Consider the following 18,789-nt stretch of genomic DNA (forward strand, 5'->3'; position numbering starts at 1 on the left):
TCTGTTTTTGTGTCTTGAAGGACTCCCCTTTACTGCATATACTGGAGATGTACGACCTGTGCATGAACTGTAAAAAATACAGCGAGGCTAAAACCAAACTGGACGAGTTTCAGAAACTCCTCACAAATGTAAGGATTTGTTTTCTGTAAATGTCTTTGCATTGATTTCCCCCTATTAGAATGTGATAGCTATCCAATGTCTTATATTGAAGTAATAAGTGTCCAGAGTGATCTGGGAGCTGATTTTTTTTGAATGAATCGTTTGCAGCAGATTCTTTTGATAGGTGATGGAAGAAAGTATAATTTCTTCCAAACCTGCAGTGTATTTTTCTTAGTCTTATTCTGAGTTGGTACAGCAGGCTAAAATGCCACTGTAGCTTTCAGGTGTGAGCATTTCATTGTTTGAGGGCTGACATTGACTCAGGTAGGACCACTGCTGGTACACTGAATTATCTGTGGTATTCTCCGCTCTGCTGATAGAGCAGTGACTTACAGGGACTGCTTGTTTGAGAGAGAGCTGTGTTTCTGAAAGCATCTCAGTGCCATTGCTTCGGTTCTGGCAGTTGTCAGCAGTTGCACAAATGCCTCTTTGACAATTGCTCAGTGAACTGCTGTTCTGAAGTCCATTTGGAGCACTGACTTAGCAGTCAATTCTGAAAGGATCAAAGTGGTTTCATTCTGCGTTCCTTGTTTGTCACACAAAGATTTGCATACAAATAACTTCAGTGCTTTCCTTTCCCCTGTGATTTTCTAGTCCCATGAATGTCTTTGTAATCAGCACTGCGTGCCATAATGCTGCGTTGTTTTCCTTCCTGCCATTCAAGCTAATGCAGATCAGTTTCCCTTTCCTGTGCACCACTCACATAGTGAATACGCTTGTAAAGTGGACAGAAGTGTGCTGAGCTGTTGATCTAACCATTTATTTTAGCTATCTGTTCATCCTTCTTGCAGTTCTATCTCCTCCTCACTATCATGAGCCCTGTAGTAAAACTGACTGCCTTCAGATGGAAGTCCAACATCCCCACGTGGGGGTGGCACGTGTTGTTTCCTGAAGGAGTTCCATGTGGAACTTCTCTGATAAGCAGTGTGATTGTCAGCAGTGTGCAGAATAAACTCACCCAAAATAAGCCCCAGACTCACAGACCTTTCTGTACGCACAGCTTAAGGCCGCCGAAGGACCGGCAGCTTCACAAGTCCCTGTGCAGTGGCTGGAATCACAGGCCTTGTTCCTTCTGGAGTTGATGCTGCAGCAGTGCAGGACAGAGTACGAATTGAGAAAGCTCCTACAGCTGCTTGCTGCAACGGATAATCTTCTGCTTGATGGTAAATAGAGCTGTTCTGATAGGTGATGTTACGGCTTTGACCTGCAGTACAGCCTTACTGGAGTGACTGGCTGCCATTGCTTGAAGTGTGTTTGTGGTGTTTCGTTCAGTGAGAGAACTGATGTAAGCAGAACTGGTTCTTATGGGGAACTGCAGTGATGAAAATTGTGTGCAAGTCTGGTTGGGAATCTGGGTAAGCACAGGTGTGTTGGTGAGGAGCATGCGTTATGTGCAGAAGTGTTTCAGTTCTGGGTGTAGATACATTTGTAGTCCCCTGTAAGCTTTAGAGTGTAAAATCTGTGCTCCTCTGGCAGGCTGCATGCTGGCATTGGCGTGAGCTGAGTTCAAAACCAACTGCTGTAACTGTTTGTGCCCCTTTGAAACAGGCCCATATGTGAAGAAACTCTGTGCGCTCAGTGAGATCCTGAAGGGTTCCTCCGTGCCCGTAAATCCCTCCATGCTCACCAGATTCAGCCCAGAAACGTTTCAGAATGAGTGCAGATCGATTCTGGAGCAGCTCCAAGAGAAAGGACTGTTCTCTCTGTCTCAGAAGGTGGCAGAGCTGGCTGAGCTGCCTGCGGACAGCGTGGTTACGCGAGAGGTACGGCACAGGGAGCAGTGATGGTCACCTGGTGCTTCTGTCATTGGCAGCATTGGGAACATAGCTTTATGTTTCTGTGTGAATTTTGCAGGTTCTAAGAGATCTGCAACTTCTAAGAGACGCGGGAGAGTGGGATCAAGAGCAGATAAGAGTGAAATTCTGGAAAAAATGTAACGACAGCTTCATGAAAAATTGCATCTCCAGCAAAGCTGCATCGGATTTCTTTTTGAATCAGGCCGATGTGGTGTTTGAATCCTCAGTTCCTGAGAAGATAAACAGCATTGCAGAGAGGCATTTGCTGCTGACCCTGGCTGGCCATTGGCTAGCCAAGGACGCCTCGATGGCACTGGACAAACTAGAAGAAATAGAGAAACAGATCTGGGTTTGTCGTATCACACAACAAACGCTGACTGCAGCTGAGGGGTCAGGCAGGTCGAGGCGCTCCTCCTCCTGTGCCGCAGCGAATGGGGATTTCACTTTTGATAACTTGGCTGAGGAGTTTTCTTTTTCAAAGCTGCCTGCTCTGAATGCACCCAGCTACTTGAACGTGGAGGGTCTGGAATTCGGGGAGCATCAGCAGACCTTGGCTGACGATGAGGAGGAGGCGCTCAGGTTTCTGCTCGGATGCCTTCTCGATGAAGGAAGCGTGCACGAGGCCAGCCGTGTGTGTCGCTACTTCCACTTCTACAGCAGAGATGTTTCACTGGTACTGCACTGCAGAGCCCTGGCCTCAGGGGAGGCTGACCTGGACAGACTGCACACAGATATTCAGGCTCTTGTAGCAGCAGAGAAGACGCAGGAAAGCAGTGCATCACAGCAGAGCAGAATCCCGAGCAGTAAGTAACACTACAGCAGCCACCCAACAAGTAATGATGTCCTTCTAAAGGACTCTTCTTAGTTACTGTTTCCCCCGAAGTTTTTGCAGGTTATTTATTTGGTTCCAAAGTGCTGCGATGCACCCAGGCTTGATGTGTTTCAGAGTCTCAACCATTTGTTCTTTCTAGTTCACAATTCAGGTAAAGCATTGCTGATCTGTGTTCCTGCTTCTGGAACGCAGGCTTTACAAATCTGGAGTGCATTTGTGGAGCTGATGCGTGGAACTACTTTGGTGAATGTGTTTGTCTGAATTCTTTGTGCACTGTAATGGTTTTACTGTTTCTTAGTACAGTTGTGTATAAAGCACCGTGTGCGTGTTCATGAGGTACAAACTAGAAAGCTTTCCAGTAGTAAGATATATAAGGCTTAATAAGAATAGGACGGGATAAATGAAGCCTTCAGAAACACTGCTGAAGCCATTTCCTTGCTCTCATCTGCTTAGGAATTTTCATCGAAAGTGGTGTGGATGTTTTTATCAATCAATCCCTTGTGTTCTGCCATACTGTGTATATTGTAACAATAAGGATAATAACAGATCACTGATGTCAAGAGTTCAGTGTTCAAAGACTGACAAAATCTGCTGAACTTGCTGCAGACTTGTGAAGTCTTGCTGCAGGTGTGAGGCTTGCTGTTACCTGCCTTTGTGAGGCAGGAATTCATAACGTTGTTGTTTCCAGCATCAAGCTCAGAGGACTGGACGCACATTGCAGACCCATCTCTGGATGATCAGATTGTCCTCAGCCTGAAGGCTCTCACAGATGAATGTGTCCATGGGAGGAACTACTGCAGACAGGTTCTCTGTCTGTATGAACTTTCTCAGGTATGGCTCTGGTAGCGTTACCAAGGAAACGAGTGGTTTGTGTCAGGCTGTGCTGTGGAGGTTTGTGCAGAGGGGGATGAGGAGTGATGAAAGCACTGCTTAGGTGCCAAAGCAAGTTGCAGAGAGCAGCACTGCCAGCCCTTGTGGGAAACGTGGCCAGATGCTCCTCGGCTCCCCAGGCCCCTACCTCACACCAGTAAGCCAGATCTCAGCCCGAGTCTCTTTTGATGTGCATTTTTAATAATCCTTCAGGCATGTGTTGTTCATTGAGTTGGGCCTTTGTGGTGGCTATTTGGGTTTTATTTGGTTCAGGAAAGCATCTGTCTGTTAGCAGCAGCTCTGCATTAACCTCAGATGGAGTTCTTGCATGCCACCCTGGTCTGGAGAGCATTAACACTGAACATACACAGATGAAGGCATTGTGAAGTGACATAAGATTATGTTTACATGTTTTGAAACTGAGTTTTGTTTCCTCCTGCAGCACTTCCCTTGCACTGGCCGATTAAGATGAGATGCTGCAAGTCAGTTTATGTGCTGTGATTGGATTTCCTCTTGTGCACCTTCTTAACTGCATGTACGTTTCTTAGGAACTGAACTGCTCCTACAGTGAGATGTCAGCCCTTGACCCTGAAAAAGTGCTTCGAGCAATTCTGTCATCGCAGCAGGCAGAGCGATGCAGGAGGGCTCAGGCATTCATCACCACGCAGGGCCTGCAGCCCGAAACTGTGGCAGAGCTGGTGGCCAAAGAAGTCGTGCAGGAGCTGCTGGCCTCTTCGGAAGGAAAAGGTACTAATGGCCCTCAGCCTTGGTTTTTAACATTTTTTTGTTTGAAAATGTGGTATCTTTGCATCTGAAGATTATCCTTGCTCTGAAGATACTGGAGTCTTACCATGGTAACGTTTAGGCAGCTCTGTAAGGTTATAAAAATATTACATTATGACAATTAACGTTAAGGCTCTGTGAGAGAGGATGAGCCATCGGAAGGAGATCTGGGATTCAGGCTGTGTTTTCCTCTGTTCCTTACATTTTCTGCTTCTCCCTTGCAGACTTGTGCTCTTCCTGTTCCCCTCGTGTCAGTTCACTTGTGTAAGCTTGGATGATTTCATGCACCACTCTTACAGGAGTCAGTTTACTAACCCAGCAGAAAACAGGAGCTTTCTTTTGAGTTCATGAGTTGAACTGATTCATGGAAGAGTACGAGTCAGAGCCACTGCAAGGGATGTGTTACAAAATGCCTTTTTTCAGCAGCAGCAGCTTGCTGGATGTGTGAGATTACAGGTGTGTGTCATTGCAGTGGCAGTACAGATGTTCAGAAGGATTGGATTCCCAAGGCAGTAGTACCTGATCCCCAAATATCAGTGCTGAGATCAGAAATGTCTTGAGAATTCCAGTTCCAAGCCCTTGCTCAGTCGGATGAGGTTGTGTTGGTTTTGTTTCTTCTGTCACTGTAGCACACTGGGTATGACTGGCTGTGTCTCTGTGCAGGACAGAAGCAGGTTTCCAACCCTGCAGCTGAGAGCCAGGCATTCCTGCAGCTCGCCAAGCTGTGCCAGGACCACACACTGGTGGGCATGAAGCTGCTGGAGAAAATTTCCTCTGTGCCACGTGGGGAGCTGTCATGCGGTGAGTAGATGGCAAGCAATGGTAAGGAGTGCATCACCAAGCATGGCAGCACTTGGCTTGAGATCACATCACAAAGAATGAAAGCAATGCTGATAAAAGCATCTGCTATTTATCTCAGATCTGATGGTAATCTGAATATATGGACAATGAATGTATTGCTAAAGCATTGCATGAATTTAGTCTGCAGACAAAACACGGTTTTGTGTGTGTGTGTGTGTGTGTGCTGATAGCTGAAATAACTGAGTTCTTGTGTTGTTCAGTTACAGAACTGCTGATTTTGGCCCATCATTGCTTTAGTCTGACTTGCCACATGGAAGGAATCACCAGGGTCCTGCAGGCAGCACGACTTCTCACAGATGAGCACTTGGCACCTAATGATGAGTATGGACTTATGGTGCGTGTGTTTGCTGCCCTGTTTGTTGCCTGGAGATGTGTGACGGTTTCTTCCAGCGTGTCAGCAAGGAACTGCTCTGAGCAGCCCTGGGGGTCGGGCTGTGGTGGGATGGAGGAGTCCCTCAGCTGGGGCTGGCAGTGCTCTGCTGCAGCCTCACACTGTGTTCAGTGCAGTGGTGGTACTGCAAGGGGAATGTATTGATGGGCCTACAGGGTCACTGAGTGTTTGCTAACAGCACGCCCTTCCACAGCGCAAGGAAAACAGAGCAGCAGGCTGATCTAAAAAGAAAGCCTCTTGGCTCGGAGGGAACATCCACCTGTGTGATGCACTGCATTGCTCTGTGCCAAGCCTTCTCCCCAGCACAGCACTGCTGCTCTCTGGCAGACCATCTCTGTGTTGGTGTGAGCTGTGTACTTACGCTGCTGCTCCCGCAGGTTCGTCTTCTCACTGGGATTGGCAGATACAATGAGATGACCTACATATTTGAGCTGCTGCACGAGAAGCATTACTTTGAGGTGCTCATGAGAAAGAAGTTAGACCCGGTAGGTGGTGGGAAATGAAGAGGGAATGTTTTCAGAGCACTGTGTCTACATCAGAAACTGGTATTTCACAGCAAGGTGAAATTGTCTGGGGATCCCAATTACTGCAGTGTAGGAAGTGTGGAATAGTTTTCCCAAGTAATGAATGAATTCTGGGTTTCATGAGACACCCCAGAGAGAAATAATCACATTTTGGAGAATCGTATTAGGACAGATCTGCCTGCAGTACAAAGATGTGGGTGAGAAATAAGCTCTTGAAATCTGAATTTGGTAATCCTTTATCTGACCAGAGTGGGACACTGAAGACAGCTCTGCTGGATTACATCAAGCGCTGCCGCCCAGGGGACAGTGAGAAGCACAACATGATCGCCCTGTGCTTCAGCATGTGCCGGGAGATTGGGGAGAATCACGAGGCTGCTGCTTGCATCCAGCTGAAACTGATTGAGTCTCAGCCGTGGGGTGAGCATCAGCTGCAAAGCCAAGGAACAGGAGTGTGGGCACTGCTGCAGCACGTCAGATTGCTGCAGGCTGCAGCACACGATCACCACAGGTCCCTCAGTGTTGTGTTTGTGTTAAGGAGGAAGACGTGCTGGTGAATGCAGCTGTGGCTTCCTGCTCTGTTCTGTAACATCCACTGGTGGTGCCCTGGCTGGAGGGAGGGCCCCACTTGCACTGCAGGGTGCATCTGCCTGCTCTGGTTGGTGTTTTTCAAGGAGCTGAGGTGTTGCCTGTTACTGGAACGTAACGTTTCAGTGCTGGGAGGAGCTCAGGACACATGCAGCTTTCCCTCACTTTATTGTTGGTGTGATGCAGTGTAGGGATTTTTGTTCATCTATTTTGCTTTACAGAAGCATAGAGGTAGAGCATTACTGTGTGTGTGAGAGAGAGAGAGAACCTGCTGCCATCTGAGTTCCCCGCTGTGTGATGTGCTGGCAGCTCCTGCAGCAGCTTTGGCTCACAGCCCAACAGCTCTAACAGCTTCACCATTTCCCAGAGCTTTTTTTTTATATAGATATGAGAGATTTTTCTGCTGCTTTCTGAAATGAGTGCACACAGCATTGGTGCTAAGTATTTTTCATCTTACTTTGTCACCTGTGGAAATAATTCATTATTCCATTTTTCCCCCATTTCAGAGGAGTCTCTTCAGGATGTTGCAAACTTAAAGAAACTGCTGATGAAAGCTCTGACCCTCTTCATTGATGCAGCAGAAAGTTACTCTAAGGTAACACCACAGAGATCTGTATGGCACATGAGAAGTGAGCTGACCTGCAGGAACAAAGAGCTGCTGTGGGGCTGAGCAGGGTTCCAGCCCCATAAAACATCAGCACCTGAACCTCTGGGTTGTCAGCTGTGCAGCACACAGCAGCCTCAGTAAGACTGCTGTCACAGCACTGCATGCTGCTCACCATTCAGACTTGCAGGATTGCAGGGAGGTTCCCACGTCCTCAAGGAGCGACTGTGAGCATAACTGCTTTACACTCAGGGCAAGTGAGAATAAAGCAATACAAAGAGCATTTAAAGAGCAGGATGATGAGATCATGAAAATCCTCACAGTGAGCGAGATTTCGTTTAAAACTAAGGGGATGTTGTCAGTGTGTGACAGTGCAGTGCTGCACACACCACGTGGCTGCTGGGGAGCTGGGTGTTTCAGTCAGCAGTTTGTCCTCCTCCTTCAGAGCGTTTCTGTTCCCAGGACTCCTGTGTCCGCCAGGCCCTGCGCTGCCGCCGCCTCACGAAGCTCATCACCCTGCAGCTGCATTTTCTGAGCGCTGGTCAGAGCACCATGCTGATCAACAGGAACAGGCAGAACCTGATGGAATGCATCGTGTCCTTGCCTCGCTTCTATCAAGTAAGTTGGGCTTTCTCACCTGCTGCTTTCTTTGGAAACCGGTAGCTGTAAGCACCAGGTGTGGGAGCACTTTGCTCCTGTCAGCTCTGCCACGTGGCCACTGAGGCCACACTGCTGCTGCAACAGGAGACAACATCTGTGTTAAGCAGGTGTTCCTGCCCTGTACCTCCAGCATCTCTCCTCCCTGCAGGCGGCTGTTGTGGCCGAGGCGTACGAGTTCGTTCCAGATTGGGCTGAAGTTCTGTACCAACAAGTGATCGCTAAGGGAGACTTCAGTTACTTGGAGGAATTTAAACAGCAGAGACTGCTGAAGCCTGCCCTGTTTGAGGAGATTGCTAAGAAGTGAGTTGCTCTGCAGTCACATTGGGAATTTTGTTTTTCACGGGCAGAACAAGCAGCTGCACAGCAATAGCATGCAAGTCCTGGTGTTGCTAAAGTGTTGTTTGCACTTTCCTGTGCAAAAATGCAGTATGTAGGAACCTGGAATGCATGCTCAGTTTTATAAGTGTAGTGTGGAAATAACAGCAGTGGATCTATTATTGTTTTATCGAGCAGGGTGAACAGAGGGCCCCAACTAATGCTGGTCATACTGCATCTTTTTAAAGTGAACTGCAGCAAAATAAGCAGCCAAGAGAAGCAAATGTAGAGGCTGACCACAGCCTCTTTTTGAGAAATACTTTTCTTTTAGCAAGACAAAAGCCTTACTGGCTGCAAACCCCATCTGAGTGTCACATGAAATTATTTTCAGGTGTAAGCAGCACCCCCCCACTGATGCTGCTCTGAGAAATCTGAAGAAGCTGCTGGCTTACTGCGAGGACATCTCCACGTACTACAGACTGGCCTATGAGAACAAGTTCTACGACGTGGTCAATGTGCTCCTGAAGGACGCACAGACTGGATGCTGCCTTAATGACATGTTATCCAACTAGAACCACGCACCAGCACCACAGCCTGCATGGTCAGTAGGCTTCTACCACATTTCCTAATGCTTACAGTCACGTGCTGCTACGTAACTCCAGAAAAAGGGTGGTGGTTGTAAATATTTGAAATGTTGATGCTGTCTTAACCTGAAGGTGTTCTGCACAATAAATCTACCCTTTACAAATACCTGACTGATGGCAAATAGGGACTGGCACAACTGGCAGTGGACCTCAGGGCTCTGCAGAGCGTTAGGAACTGGGGGCAGAAGGGATCACCATAGGAACTGCACCTACACCAACAGAAAAGTGAAGTAATACATCCTGCACACTGACAATAAAATAAGCAGAATTAATTGGCTCCTAAACAAGTAACAGGTGATCTGTAGTGTCATCTTTGATTCCTCTCTGTTTTCCAGCTGAGTGATGAAGTTTAAGTCCTTTTACAACTCTGAACAGCACCTCCTACTGCTTAATAAATTCCAAGAGAGCAGCAAATAAGAATCTAATGTTTGTGCTCAACTCACAGCTATGAATTCCTTCCCACACTCGTGCAGGGCAGCCGTGGGGACGAGGCCTCACCTGGAGCTGGGAGCCAGCGTGTTCAGCTCCGGGCTGCCGACGCAGGTGAGGGTGGCAGTGGGGCAGTCCGGGCTCAGCAGGAAGGCAGCAGGATGCTTAAAGAACTGGGCCAAAGCCTGCTATAGTGAAGTCCTCACAATAGTGATTTTTATTAAATTAGTTGCTTTATAAAACATTGCAGATGTCATAATTGTTAACGTAACAATTTGCCCCACTGTAGTAACTGCTGCAGTTTGCCAAGCAAGTTGTTTTTAAATGAAAGAAAACAGCCGAGTCATGAAAGAGCGACCGCAGCCCAGGAGACCAAAGTCGTGTTTGATTTTGTACACTGAAACCAGGCGATGAACTGTTAAAGATACCCAACCCATACAGCTGCATTAGTAGAAATTTAGATGAACGGAAACTCAACTTCATACTCACAGGTTTTTGTTTTGTTTTTCCCAATCAGGAGCTCTGTCCCTGCTCTCACCCAGCACTGCTGTGCTGCTGTCAGGCTGTGGAGCAGCGCATCTCAGCGACGCCTCCAGGTCTGAAGTTAGCAGTTCCCCTTCACAATACACTGAAAACCTCAAGCTCTAACGTAAGACAAAGCAATTGTAGAACTAAGTGCACACCCATCATGCCCTCTGCAAACTGCTTTTGTTCATCCAACAACTCATTCAGGGAGGTACAGTTAAGGCCCTATCGTAGAACTGTGCCGCTAGTAACACTTTGCCTCTTTGAAATTCATTTCCAATTTGGTTACTATAAAATCAAACAGCAACAATTATTGTTATCAGAATTCGACAGTTTCGGTTTGGTGCTTTTTGGTTGTTCCTTTTTTTCCCTGTAATTTACGGAGCTTCTGAGCTGCTTCCTTCCAACGCCTCGAGCACAGAGCAGGAATGGCAGCTCTTCAGCACCGCCTGCCGCGCTGAGCCACCAGCACAGAGACACTGCAGCTTTGATAATAGCATTTGGCAGAATTTAAAGAAAGAAAGTTGTGCTACATGTTTAAGGGGTTATGGGCAACAGAAAGACAACAGAAGGGGAGATAAATGTCACATGAAGTCTTCAAACTCTTGTACGTATTCTCCATCGTATCCTCCATAATCAGCCAGGTCATCTTTCATAGTAGCCTTTAAACCACCTCCAGGCACGACACCTTTTTTCTTCTTTTTGGCTTTACTCTGCTTAAATAGGAAGGAGGGTGTATTTACTTACACATCCACAGCAATTTGTCTTCCTTCTGACTTGAGTAGAGCCTCAGAGTAACGAATACCTGCATCACTGCTCCCCAGTGCATGCTGCACTGCCAGTCATTTCTACCTGAGCACCCAAAGCAATCTCCTCCCAGTACAGCTGCTGCACTGCCCAGCGTCCCACAGCTCCCTGCATCGCAGACATTCCCAGCTCCTCCTTCATCCTATGTCACTGAGCCTCTAGGCAAGTAGCACAGCTGTGGCTAGAGCTCCTTCTTGTAAAACCAACAATCAAATTAAGGAGCTTATGTGGTTTTTATCACTGTTGTGGCTGAATACAGATAGATAGATAGATAGATAGAGCAAGGAAAAGTCCTAGATAAACTTAAATGAACACAGCTGGATAAACCTCTGCCTTGCTGAGCTGGTGCCCTATGGTGTCAGGGTGCTGGCTTAGGCCTCTCCATTGCCAGGACAGCACCAGGTGAGCACACAGCTCAGCTCCATGTCTATCAGCCAAGGCTTTGGCCTCTGATCTGAATTCGATGAACTCCTGATTATCTCACACATGTAAAGGCATTTCGTTTTAGATCAGTGTCCAAAATGTAACGTCCCCTACTGTCACACACAGCACAATCAGCAGTTCAGGTCAGTGCTGGACCTGTTGTGCTGTGCAGGCAATGAGCACCTTCAGCAGGTGCTGCTTCTGCTGCAGCCAGCTGTGGGAGCAAGTCTTACCTTCTCCTGTTTCTGTTTTTCACTGCATAGTACCGTCAAGGAATTTGTGATCTTTTTCAAGTCATCAATTTCCACTACAGAAGAGAAAAAAGATTCCTCATCAGTACTGTGCTCACATACCCCATCACCACAATTCTCTCATGACTGCAGAGGTAAGCATTAGCACTAAGGAAACGCTGGCACTTGCTCAATTTAAAACAGCAGAACAGACTGGGTAATTATTCCAGTCCTTGTGATCAGCATGTGCTGTTCACAGTCCTTTGTAACACTGCTGGAACGGTGCAGAAGGGAAGGTGCAGTGTACAGTCTTAACAGGGAGATGCTTGAACAATTGGAGCAAAATAAGAATGCAGTACAGTAAAATATCAGCTCTTTTAGACACCCAAAAAAGAGCAGTGCAGTATTAAGCTGCCCAAGAGGCTGCGGGTCCTTCACTTCAGCCCTGGGATCGAACAGCATTGTGCAGCATCCAGCCACCACGTGGCTGAAAGGCAGCGCGAGCGAAGCACAGCAAAAGGGCTCAAACAACCGATCCACCAACTGCTTCCACCAACCAGAGCAGGGCAAAAACAGGGCTGTGAGGTACTTTATCTCTGTATGGTCACATGCTGAATTCCAGAACAATTAATCTGTAGTCTCGGAATTACAAGACCTCACTTTTGTAACAGTTCTCCCAGCAGAGCTGCTGCCGTTACTGGCTCAGAGAAACATTTATGTTCCAGAAACTGCTTCAAGAGAGAGGGGTGAGATTGAGAGCATGGAAACCTGCAGTTCTGGTGACTGTTCTGAGGTGACCACAGGAAGAGCAACAGTCGCACAAGCACCTGCTGCACAAGCACACTGGTTGGGACAGAGCCTCCCACTCAGTGACAGTCTGCTCAGCACCATTAATCTTGGTTTCGGTTTTGAGTCCACAGCTCACCCTCAAGGTCACCCTGCTACAATCCTGGCAGTGGACTCTAGGAAGCCCTTCACTTTACTTACATGAAATACAAACGTCTCGAACTAATGCTTCCAAAAAGCTGGCGTAATGTAAGGACTTTTCATACTGTGTGATTTTCTCTTTTAGTAGTTTGCCAAATTCCGTAAAGTCATCTTTTGAAGAGGGATTCATGGCATCTATTCCACAAGTGTTATTTACACCTGCGAGGGAAGGCACACGTGTTAGAAGAACACACTGGCTGTGGTCTCTGAAAGATGACACCAAAGAAAAGAAACGCATTCAGTTCTCCCCTTCTCATCAAGCACTGCCAAAGCAAAGCTTCCTCCCATCTTCTGCAAACAAAGCAATGGCCGAGTGAGCAACCTGCAGGGCACAGGGCAGTGCTGGCTACACAGAGCCCCCCTTCCTTTAACAGGGAATTCGAAACCCGAGCTCCTCAGTGCAAAATTCTGCTGGTTCTTTACAACTGTGTTAAGCAGAGCCCCTCCCCCTTCAGGCACCATCCTCTTCCTGAAGGCACACAGCAGCTTTCACTGAGCAAAGCAGCAGGCTTCACACTGCCACACTTCGGCATCTTCGCCCTTGTGTCACAGCATAAGGGCAGAAGAGAACGAGCCGCCCTGCATCCACTTCTGTCTACCCAAGGGAGCAAAGTCACCCCACAAGGAAGCAGCCACCACAGACTGCCTGACACGAAGCACACACACACTGCACTGTGCCACGGGGCCCAAAGCTGGCAGGCTGAAGCCGTAAGGCTCTGCAGAATGGCAGAAGGCAGCACTTCTCTCACACACTCATCCATTCACCAGAAACACCAATTCATGGGGAAATTCAGCCGGCCATCTTTCTCCTATTCCCTCTGACCAAAATGTTAAGGAGTAACCCCTTATACTGCACAGACACTTCTGCAATTACTCCTTAGTACCAGAGTAGTTTCCAGTAGCACGGATTTAAAGCCACGCTGACTCTCAGCAGCACAACCTGTGTGTGCTCTCACAGCCACATCCCCACCAGTTGCCTGCAGGATGTCTGCACACCCCTGAAAGCTTCACCATGGCACAGCAGCTTACCGAACGTTTCTTTTGCTAACTCAAGGTCTGACTCCTCTTGCAATTTCTTTAGTCGTAGTTTGTCTGCTAACTGTTCTTCTGGTGTAAGTTCTTTGTGTTCCTCTGGAGCCTCTAACTGCATTTAAAACAAAACAAAAAAGAGCACCCCCATAAATACAGGGAGCATTGAGGGGAGGTGTCACAAGAAACCGTGTTTTTTCCAGCACCATTTGAGTAGCTCACTTCTGTCTGAAGTCCTCCAAGCATGTACAAACCCAACAACCATCCCAATTAATCGTAACAACGCCAACTGCTTAATTTCTCTGCAATTTAATCGAATTACAGAAATAACACATCCATTCTTGTGGCATGCATGGAATCATAGAATGGTTTGGGCAGGAAGGGACCTCAAGGATCACGAAGCTCCCACCCCCCCCACCGCAGTCAGACCCACCAACCTCCACACTTCATACCAGCCCAGGCTGCCCAGGGCCCCATCCAACCCCTCGAACACCTCCAGGGACCATTTAAGATACAGGCTTACAGAAAGGATGCCTTTTGCATTTCTGCACTGCCCTGGGAGCACAGGCTGCCATTCAAAGCTCACTACGCTGGGATAATTACCCCCCAGGAAGGCCGAACCCAGGTGTCCCCCCCTCTCCCCACAGTCCTTAACACTGGCAGCTCCACGTGTGAAGCGCAGGGCTGCCGTTTGCTTCAGCCCATCAGCCAGGATCTCCACAGCTGCCGCTCAGCCCCCCAAAGCAGCCCACAACCAACCCACAAAGAAACAGGAATTACCCTTTTTTTAAGCTCCTCTTGCTTTTTCTTTTGCTGCTTTTCTTTTTCTTTTATCTTTTCTGCTATTTTCTTTTTTTCTGAAACTTTGGGCTCTGTAAGACATTCAACAATACGGCACTTGAGGTCTCCTGGAGTTTTTTTGAATAACCAGGAAAACACAAAGAGAAAGAGGCAGAGCTCAGATGGCAGCACCTGAGCTGGGGGGTTAAAAGACTTGCTCTGTCAAAACCAAAACTAATCCTGTTTGGAACATGTTTTAGACTCTGCAGACACAGACAAAAGCAATGTCTGTAGCAATGCTGCACACAGCGATGTGAACTCCTGAGTCTCACCTTGTTTCACCTCCGTCTCCTTTACTTCCTCCTCTTCCTCCTCGTCATCCCAGTTATCCTACAAAGTAAGTTTTCATTGAGATAAATGCTCATAAGACACTTTCACATATTATTTCTACTTGTTAGGCAAACACAAAGGACAGCAGCTTACATACAGCCTTTTAGATGCTCTCAAATCCATTAAAATTATGTAGCTGAGTTAGGAAGTGGGGAGTATTTCACAGTTGGAGCTGTGAAATAAGGACACTGATCTGGGAGCTGAGCAGTGTTTCAGGACCAGTTATCACTGAGAAAAAGGCAGCTTTAATCAAAGAATGGGAAAGTTCCTGTCGGTACAGCTGGGAAAGCGGCCAACCCAATGCCAGCCCCAGGACCACGACCTGCCCTCAGCAAGCAGCTGTCACTTCCCTGCAAGGCAAGGGGCCATCGGAAGTCCCTTCCCACACACGAGCTGCTGCTCTTCAACAGCGACCACATTTCTGAGCCTTTCCAACCATCCCAGCTGTGGCCATTCTCAGCACCTCCCACGCTCAGGCCCTTCTCTGAGCACCCACCCCTTGTGCCCCATGACCCAATGCATGCTTGCACCTCAACACGCAGCATGGAGCAGATGAACGTGGAGGAAGCACGCCTTCCAACAGAACTGACCCGTTTATGTCACCTGCGGGTTTGCCAGCAGCAGCTCTGCAGTCCCTTCCCAACAGTTAGCTGGGTATGATTTATGGGAACACATGTTCTTCCCCTGGTACCCTTCCAGATTCTACTGATGCCGTCTGTATGGAGATCAGCGCTCTAAAATCGACCTGAAGGCGCACGCCTGGCAGCACACAACCTATGCACCACAAGGTAAAGCCAAGAAATCACTCACACAGGAATCCAATTTCAGTTACCTGTATCAGTGGAACCCGCAAGCTTAAGAGACTAGCTTTGGCAAGGCCTGCTATACACAGAAGTCACACAGACCGTGGGCACATTATGGGTGAGCTCTGCAACCGTAAGCCCTGAATTCTGAGTTGCACCTCAGAGCAGAACGTGAGCAACATCCCAGCCATTCACCCAGAGGAGGAACGCGGCGTCACAGCGCAGTGCGTCCCCACACCTCCCTGGGCTAATTGGCACCCGTGGGAGAGCAGGCTTCCCTTCCACATTCCAAGAGGCTGACTTGAATTTGCAGCAGCACTCATCTAGCTCCTATCTAATTAAGTCTGTTACACCCATTTCTTAAGCAGCCATTTTCACCACCTCTGTGCTCTCTGCCATGGCCCCGGCCCCAGCCCGCACAGAGAGAGGTTTCAATCAAGCGCCGTGTGGCACAAAGCCCACAAGGAAGGAGGGCAGCACGACCGGTGGGGCTGAAGGAAGCGCTCCACGCCTGCAGCCCTCTCCTGGGCACAGCCTGCCCTGCAGCAGCAGCTCCTGCTCCCAGGCACCTGTTAGCAGTGCAGCAGGAGCATGCAGGAGATGCTAATGCGGCTGTAACTGGAGTGGGAGCAGCCCCAGCCCAAGCGCTCGGAGGAAAGGAGACCCACGGCACTGCGCCCAGTAACACAGCAGGACACGAGGAGCTGAAAACCTGCAAGTATCCCACAGCTCTCCTGCACACGTACTTCACTAAAACAAGGCTGGAATCGCCTTCCGCTGCACTGAGTAACTGCTGACCAGAGCGGCTCTCCCTGTTCCACAGCCACCCTGAGCACAGGGCAACGCAGCGCCCTGCCCAGACCAGAGGGCAGGAGCAGGGAATGGCAGCGCTCAGTCCCAGCTGAGCTCCTCCACAAGCACTTTGCCAGGCCACAGCCTCCCACTTTGGCTTTGCTGAACCAAGAACTGCCCAGGGATAAGTAGAGGAAACCCCTTGGCACCAGGCCTGCCTCCTGGGAAAGCTGTGCTGGGGTAACAGCCCAGAGCAGCTGTGTTATCAATGAAGATGATAATTTTAAACCCGGAAAGTCAGTGTTCCCAGAACTTAGGAGTTACTGTAAGATCATTACCAAAACAAGTGCAAAATAAACTACAGGATCTGAATACGTACAAAAGGTAGGAAAAATGTGAACACGGGAAACACTCTGTGCTCAGATTTTAGGCCACTTTTTCTCATATCCATGCTTCAAGGCTGACCCTGGCAAACAAGGTATCCAGAGCTTAAGTAACAATTTCCCAGACTCAGTTCTGAGACGTTTAGCATTTAAACAAAAAGAACAAATCAAAATGAAACATTTCCATTTGCTGGACAGGTCCTCCTCTCCAGATACAGCTCCAGTACTGAAAGTGTAACCTCTGAGAAAGAGGGAAGAAGCCAATTCCTGGCACACGTGGAAAGCTTTGTTCTTTATTCCAGCAGCCACAGAGAGCAGAGGTGTCTCCATGAGTGACACTTCACAGACCAGTTCTCCTGGACAAGCTGCGTCATACCAAAAAGGCTTCTCACTTCCAAAGGAAGGCAGAAAAGCAAACGTCACAAATACTCTCTGTATAACACGTGTACATACATGTATAGACACACACAAATATGAAGGCTGTATACAGTGTTACATACGTGCACACAGTCACACTGTAACCATTCTGCTTACAGATGACTGCAGCCCCTGTATACAGAGATACCTCTGCTCACCTTGCCTGCTGTACTGCCACAGCAGTGATAACCACAGGGCGTGGGTGTTACTGCGTTTCAGAAGCAGAATAGACAGCTCCTAACTTACAGAAATATTTATCTATATAAAGAGAACGCTTGTTCATACTACTTACAGAAAGAGTACCACCCTAAGCTCCAAGGGCAATCGCATTGGTGCTTCCCAAGATTCTCCTAACACAGGCACAGCCTAACCAAGCAGAGCAGTGAGCCCTCACCCAGCACACATTCATGGGATCAGAGAATGGCCAGGGTTGCAAAGGACCACAGTGCTCATCTGGTTCCAACCCCTGCTACGTGCAGGGTTGCCAACCAGCAGACCAGGCTGCCCAGAGCCACATCCAGCCTGGCCCTGAATGCCTGCAGGGATGGGGCATCCACAGCCTCCTTGGGCAGCCTGTTCCTGTGCCTCACCACCCTCTGGGTGAAAAACTTCCTCCTAGTATCCAACCTAAACCTCCCCTGTCTCAGTTTGCTTTGCAGAGCTTCACACCCGCACCCACAAAGTGGTGACCAGGTCACTCCGAGCACAGCACAGCACAGCGGAGTCCCGTTGCGATGCCCACGTGCTGCAGCGCCGCTTCCGAAGGCTCGCAGATGGCGGAGCGGCGGAAGGGCCGCACAGAGCTGTGACAGAGCATCGCCCGGCCCGGCCGCCCAGCCACCGCTCCGGCCCGGCGCCGGCTCCTCCCCACGCCCGTCCCGTCTCTGCCCGCTTCTGGCCCGACGCCGCTCTCCGAGGCCTATCGCTACCGGCCCGCGCCGAGGCCCGATTTCAGCTCGGCTCGGCTCCGAAGCTTTGAGGCGAACCCGTCGGGGCCGCCCCGGAGCCGGCCGGGCGGGATCGAAGCGACGGCGGCCCAACCCGAGCCGAGGAGCCCCGTCCCCGCGCACCTTCACGTCGTCCTCCTCGTCCTCGCCGGCCCAGCGGTCGCCGGCCACTCCCGCCGGCACCAAGCGCTTCGCCACCGGCTCCGCCGCCTCGAAGGTGTCGGCGTCTGCGGGGGGAAAGCAGAGCGGGTGAGGAGCGCGCGGCCCGAAGGCCGAGGCCCGCGCGGCCCGAAGGCCGCCACCTACCCCAGGAATCCGCCTCCGCCGCCATCTTCCCGCGGGAGCGCGGCCGCCGGCGCGGGCACTGCGCTGTGAGGCGGGCGCTGCGCTGAGCTGTGAGGCGGCCGCAGACGGTGGGCCCGGCGCGCGCCGCGCGGAGCACTGTGGGAGCGCGCCCCGCCCCTTCGGGCCGCGCGCGGCCTCTTCCCGCCATCTTGGGAGGGCTGAGGGAACGGGCACGCCGCCATCTTGGGAGGGCAGAGCGGCCGCTCCGCCTCCGCGCTCACCCCCGGCGGGGCGGGGCGGGGCGGGGCGGGTTTCCGTGCCGTCGTGCGAGTGGTGCGGGGAGCCGTAGAACGGCAAGTGGCGGATCGCTCGCCTGCTCCGCGTATGGCGGAAACATAAGAGTCGCCATCGCGGCAGCAAGAGCCCGTAGAATGCGGCCCCGGGGCGCGCCTGCCCCGGCCTGAGGCGGCGGCCCGTGAGGTGAAGCCTGTCGGAAACCTGGGCTCTGCGGTTTGGTCCTTGAGTAGATGTGAAAAGA

General features: G+C 49.9%; 2 protein-coding genes across 6 annotated transcripts in view; one reads left to right on the plus strand and one right to left on the minus strand.

Moving 5' to 3' along the window:
- SPG11 (SPG11 vesicle trafficking associated, spatacsin) overlaps positions 1-10,303 on the plus strand; it is a 27,071-nt gene extending 16,768 nt beyond the window's left edge. For 2 of the 4 annotated variants that reach the window (XM_042875556.1, XM_042875559.1), the window contains 14 exons: positions 21-128; positions 1,160-1,322; positions 1,708-1,922; positions 2,014-2,758; positions 3,476-3,618; positions 4,206-4,404; positions 5,104-5,241; positions 5,502-5,635; positions 6,070-6,177; positions 6,465-6,633; positions 7,308-7,396; positions 7,868-8,023; positions 8,214-8,365; positions 8,772-9,128. In XM_042875556.1, coding sequence (XP_042731490.1) covers positions 21-128; positions 1,160-1,322; positions 1,708-1,922; positions 2,014-2,758; positions 3,476-3,618; positions 4,206-4,404; positions 5,104-5,241; positions 5,502-5,635; positions 6,070-6,177; positions 6,465-6,633; positions 7,308-7,396; positions 7,868-8,023; positions 8,214-8,365; positions 8,772-8,952 — 2,700 coding nt within the window. In that variant the 3' untranslated portion in view covers positions 8,953-9,128. The other 2 variants (XM_042875557.1, XM_042875558.1) reach the window with 2 other exon arrangements.
- On the minus strand, positions 9,648-18,360 carry EIF3J (eukaryotic translation initiation factor 3 subunit J). 2 transcript variants are annotated; one of them, XM_042875561.1, is made up of 8 exons: positions 18,273-18,360; positions 18,090-18,193; positions 14,567-14,624; positions 14,235-14,326; positions 13,455-13,569; positions 12,426-12,584; positions 11,442-11,515; positions 9,648-10,691 (listed from the first exon to the last, which is right to left on the minus strand). In XM_042875561.1, the coding sequence occupies exons 1-8, from the start codon at positions 18,295-18,297 to the stop codon at positions 10,563-10,565; spliced, it is 756 nt and encodes a 251-aa protein (XP_042731495.1). In that variant the 5' UTR covers positions 18,298-18,360; the 3' UTR covers positions 9,648-10,562. The 2 variants fall into 2 exon arrangements, with proteins under 2 accessions (XP_042731495.1, XP_042731494.1); XM_042875560.1 differs by having other exon boundaries at positions 9,648-10,694.
- Between the last annotated feature and the right edge of the window lie 429 nt (positions 18,361-18,789).

The sequence above is a fragment of the Lagopus leucura genome, unplaced genomic scaffold (assembly GCF_019238085.1).
Source record: "Lagopus leucura isolate 7727_CA_CO unplaced genomic scaffold, USGS_WTPT01 Super-Scaffold_100015, whole genome shotgun sequence".
NCBI lineage: Eukaryota > Metazoa > Chordata > Aves > Galliformes > Phasianidae > Lagopus > Lagopus leucura.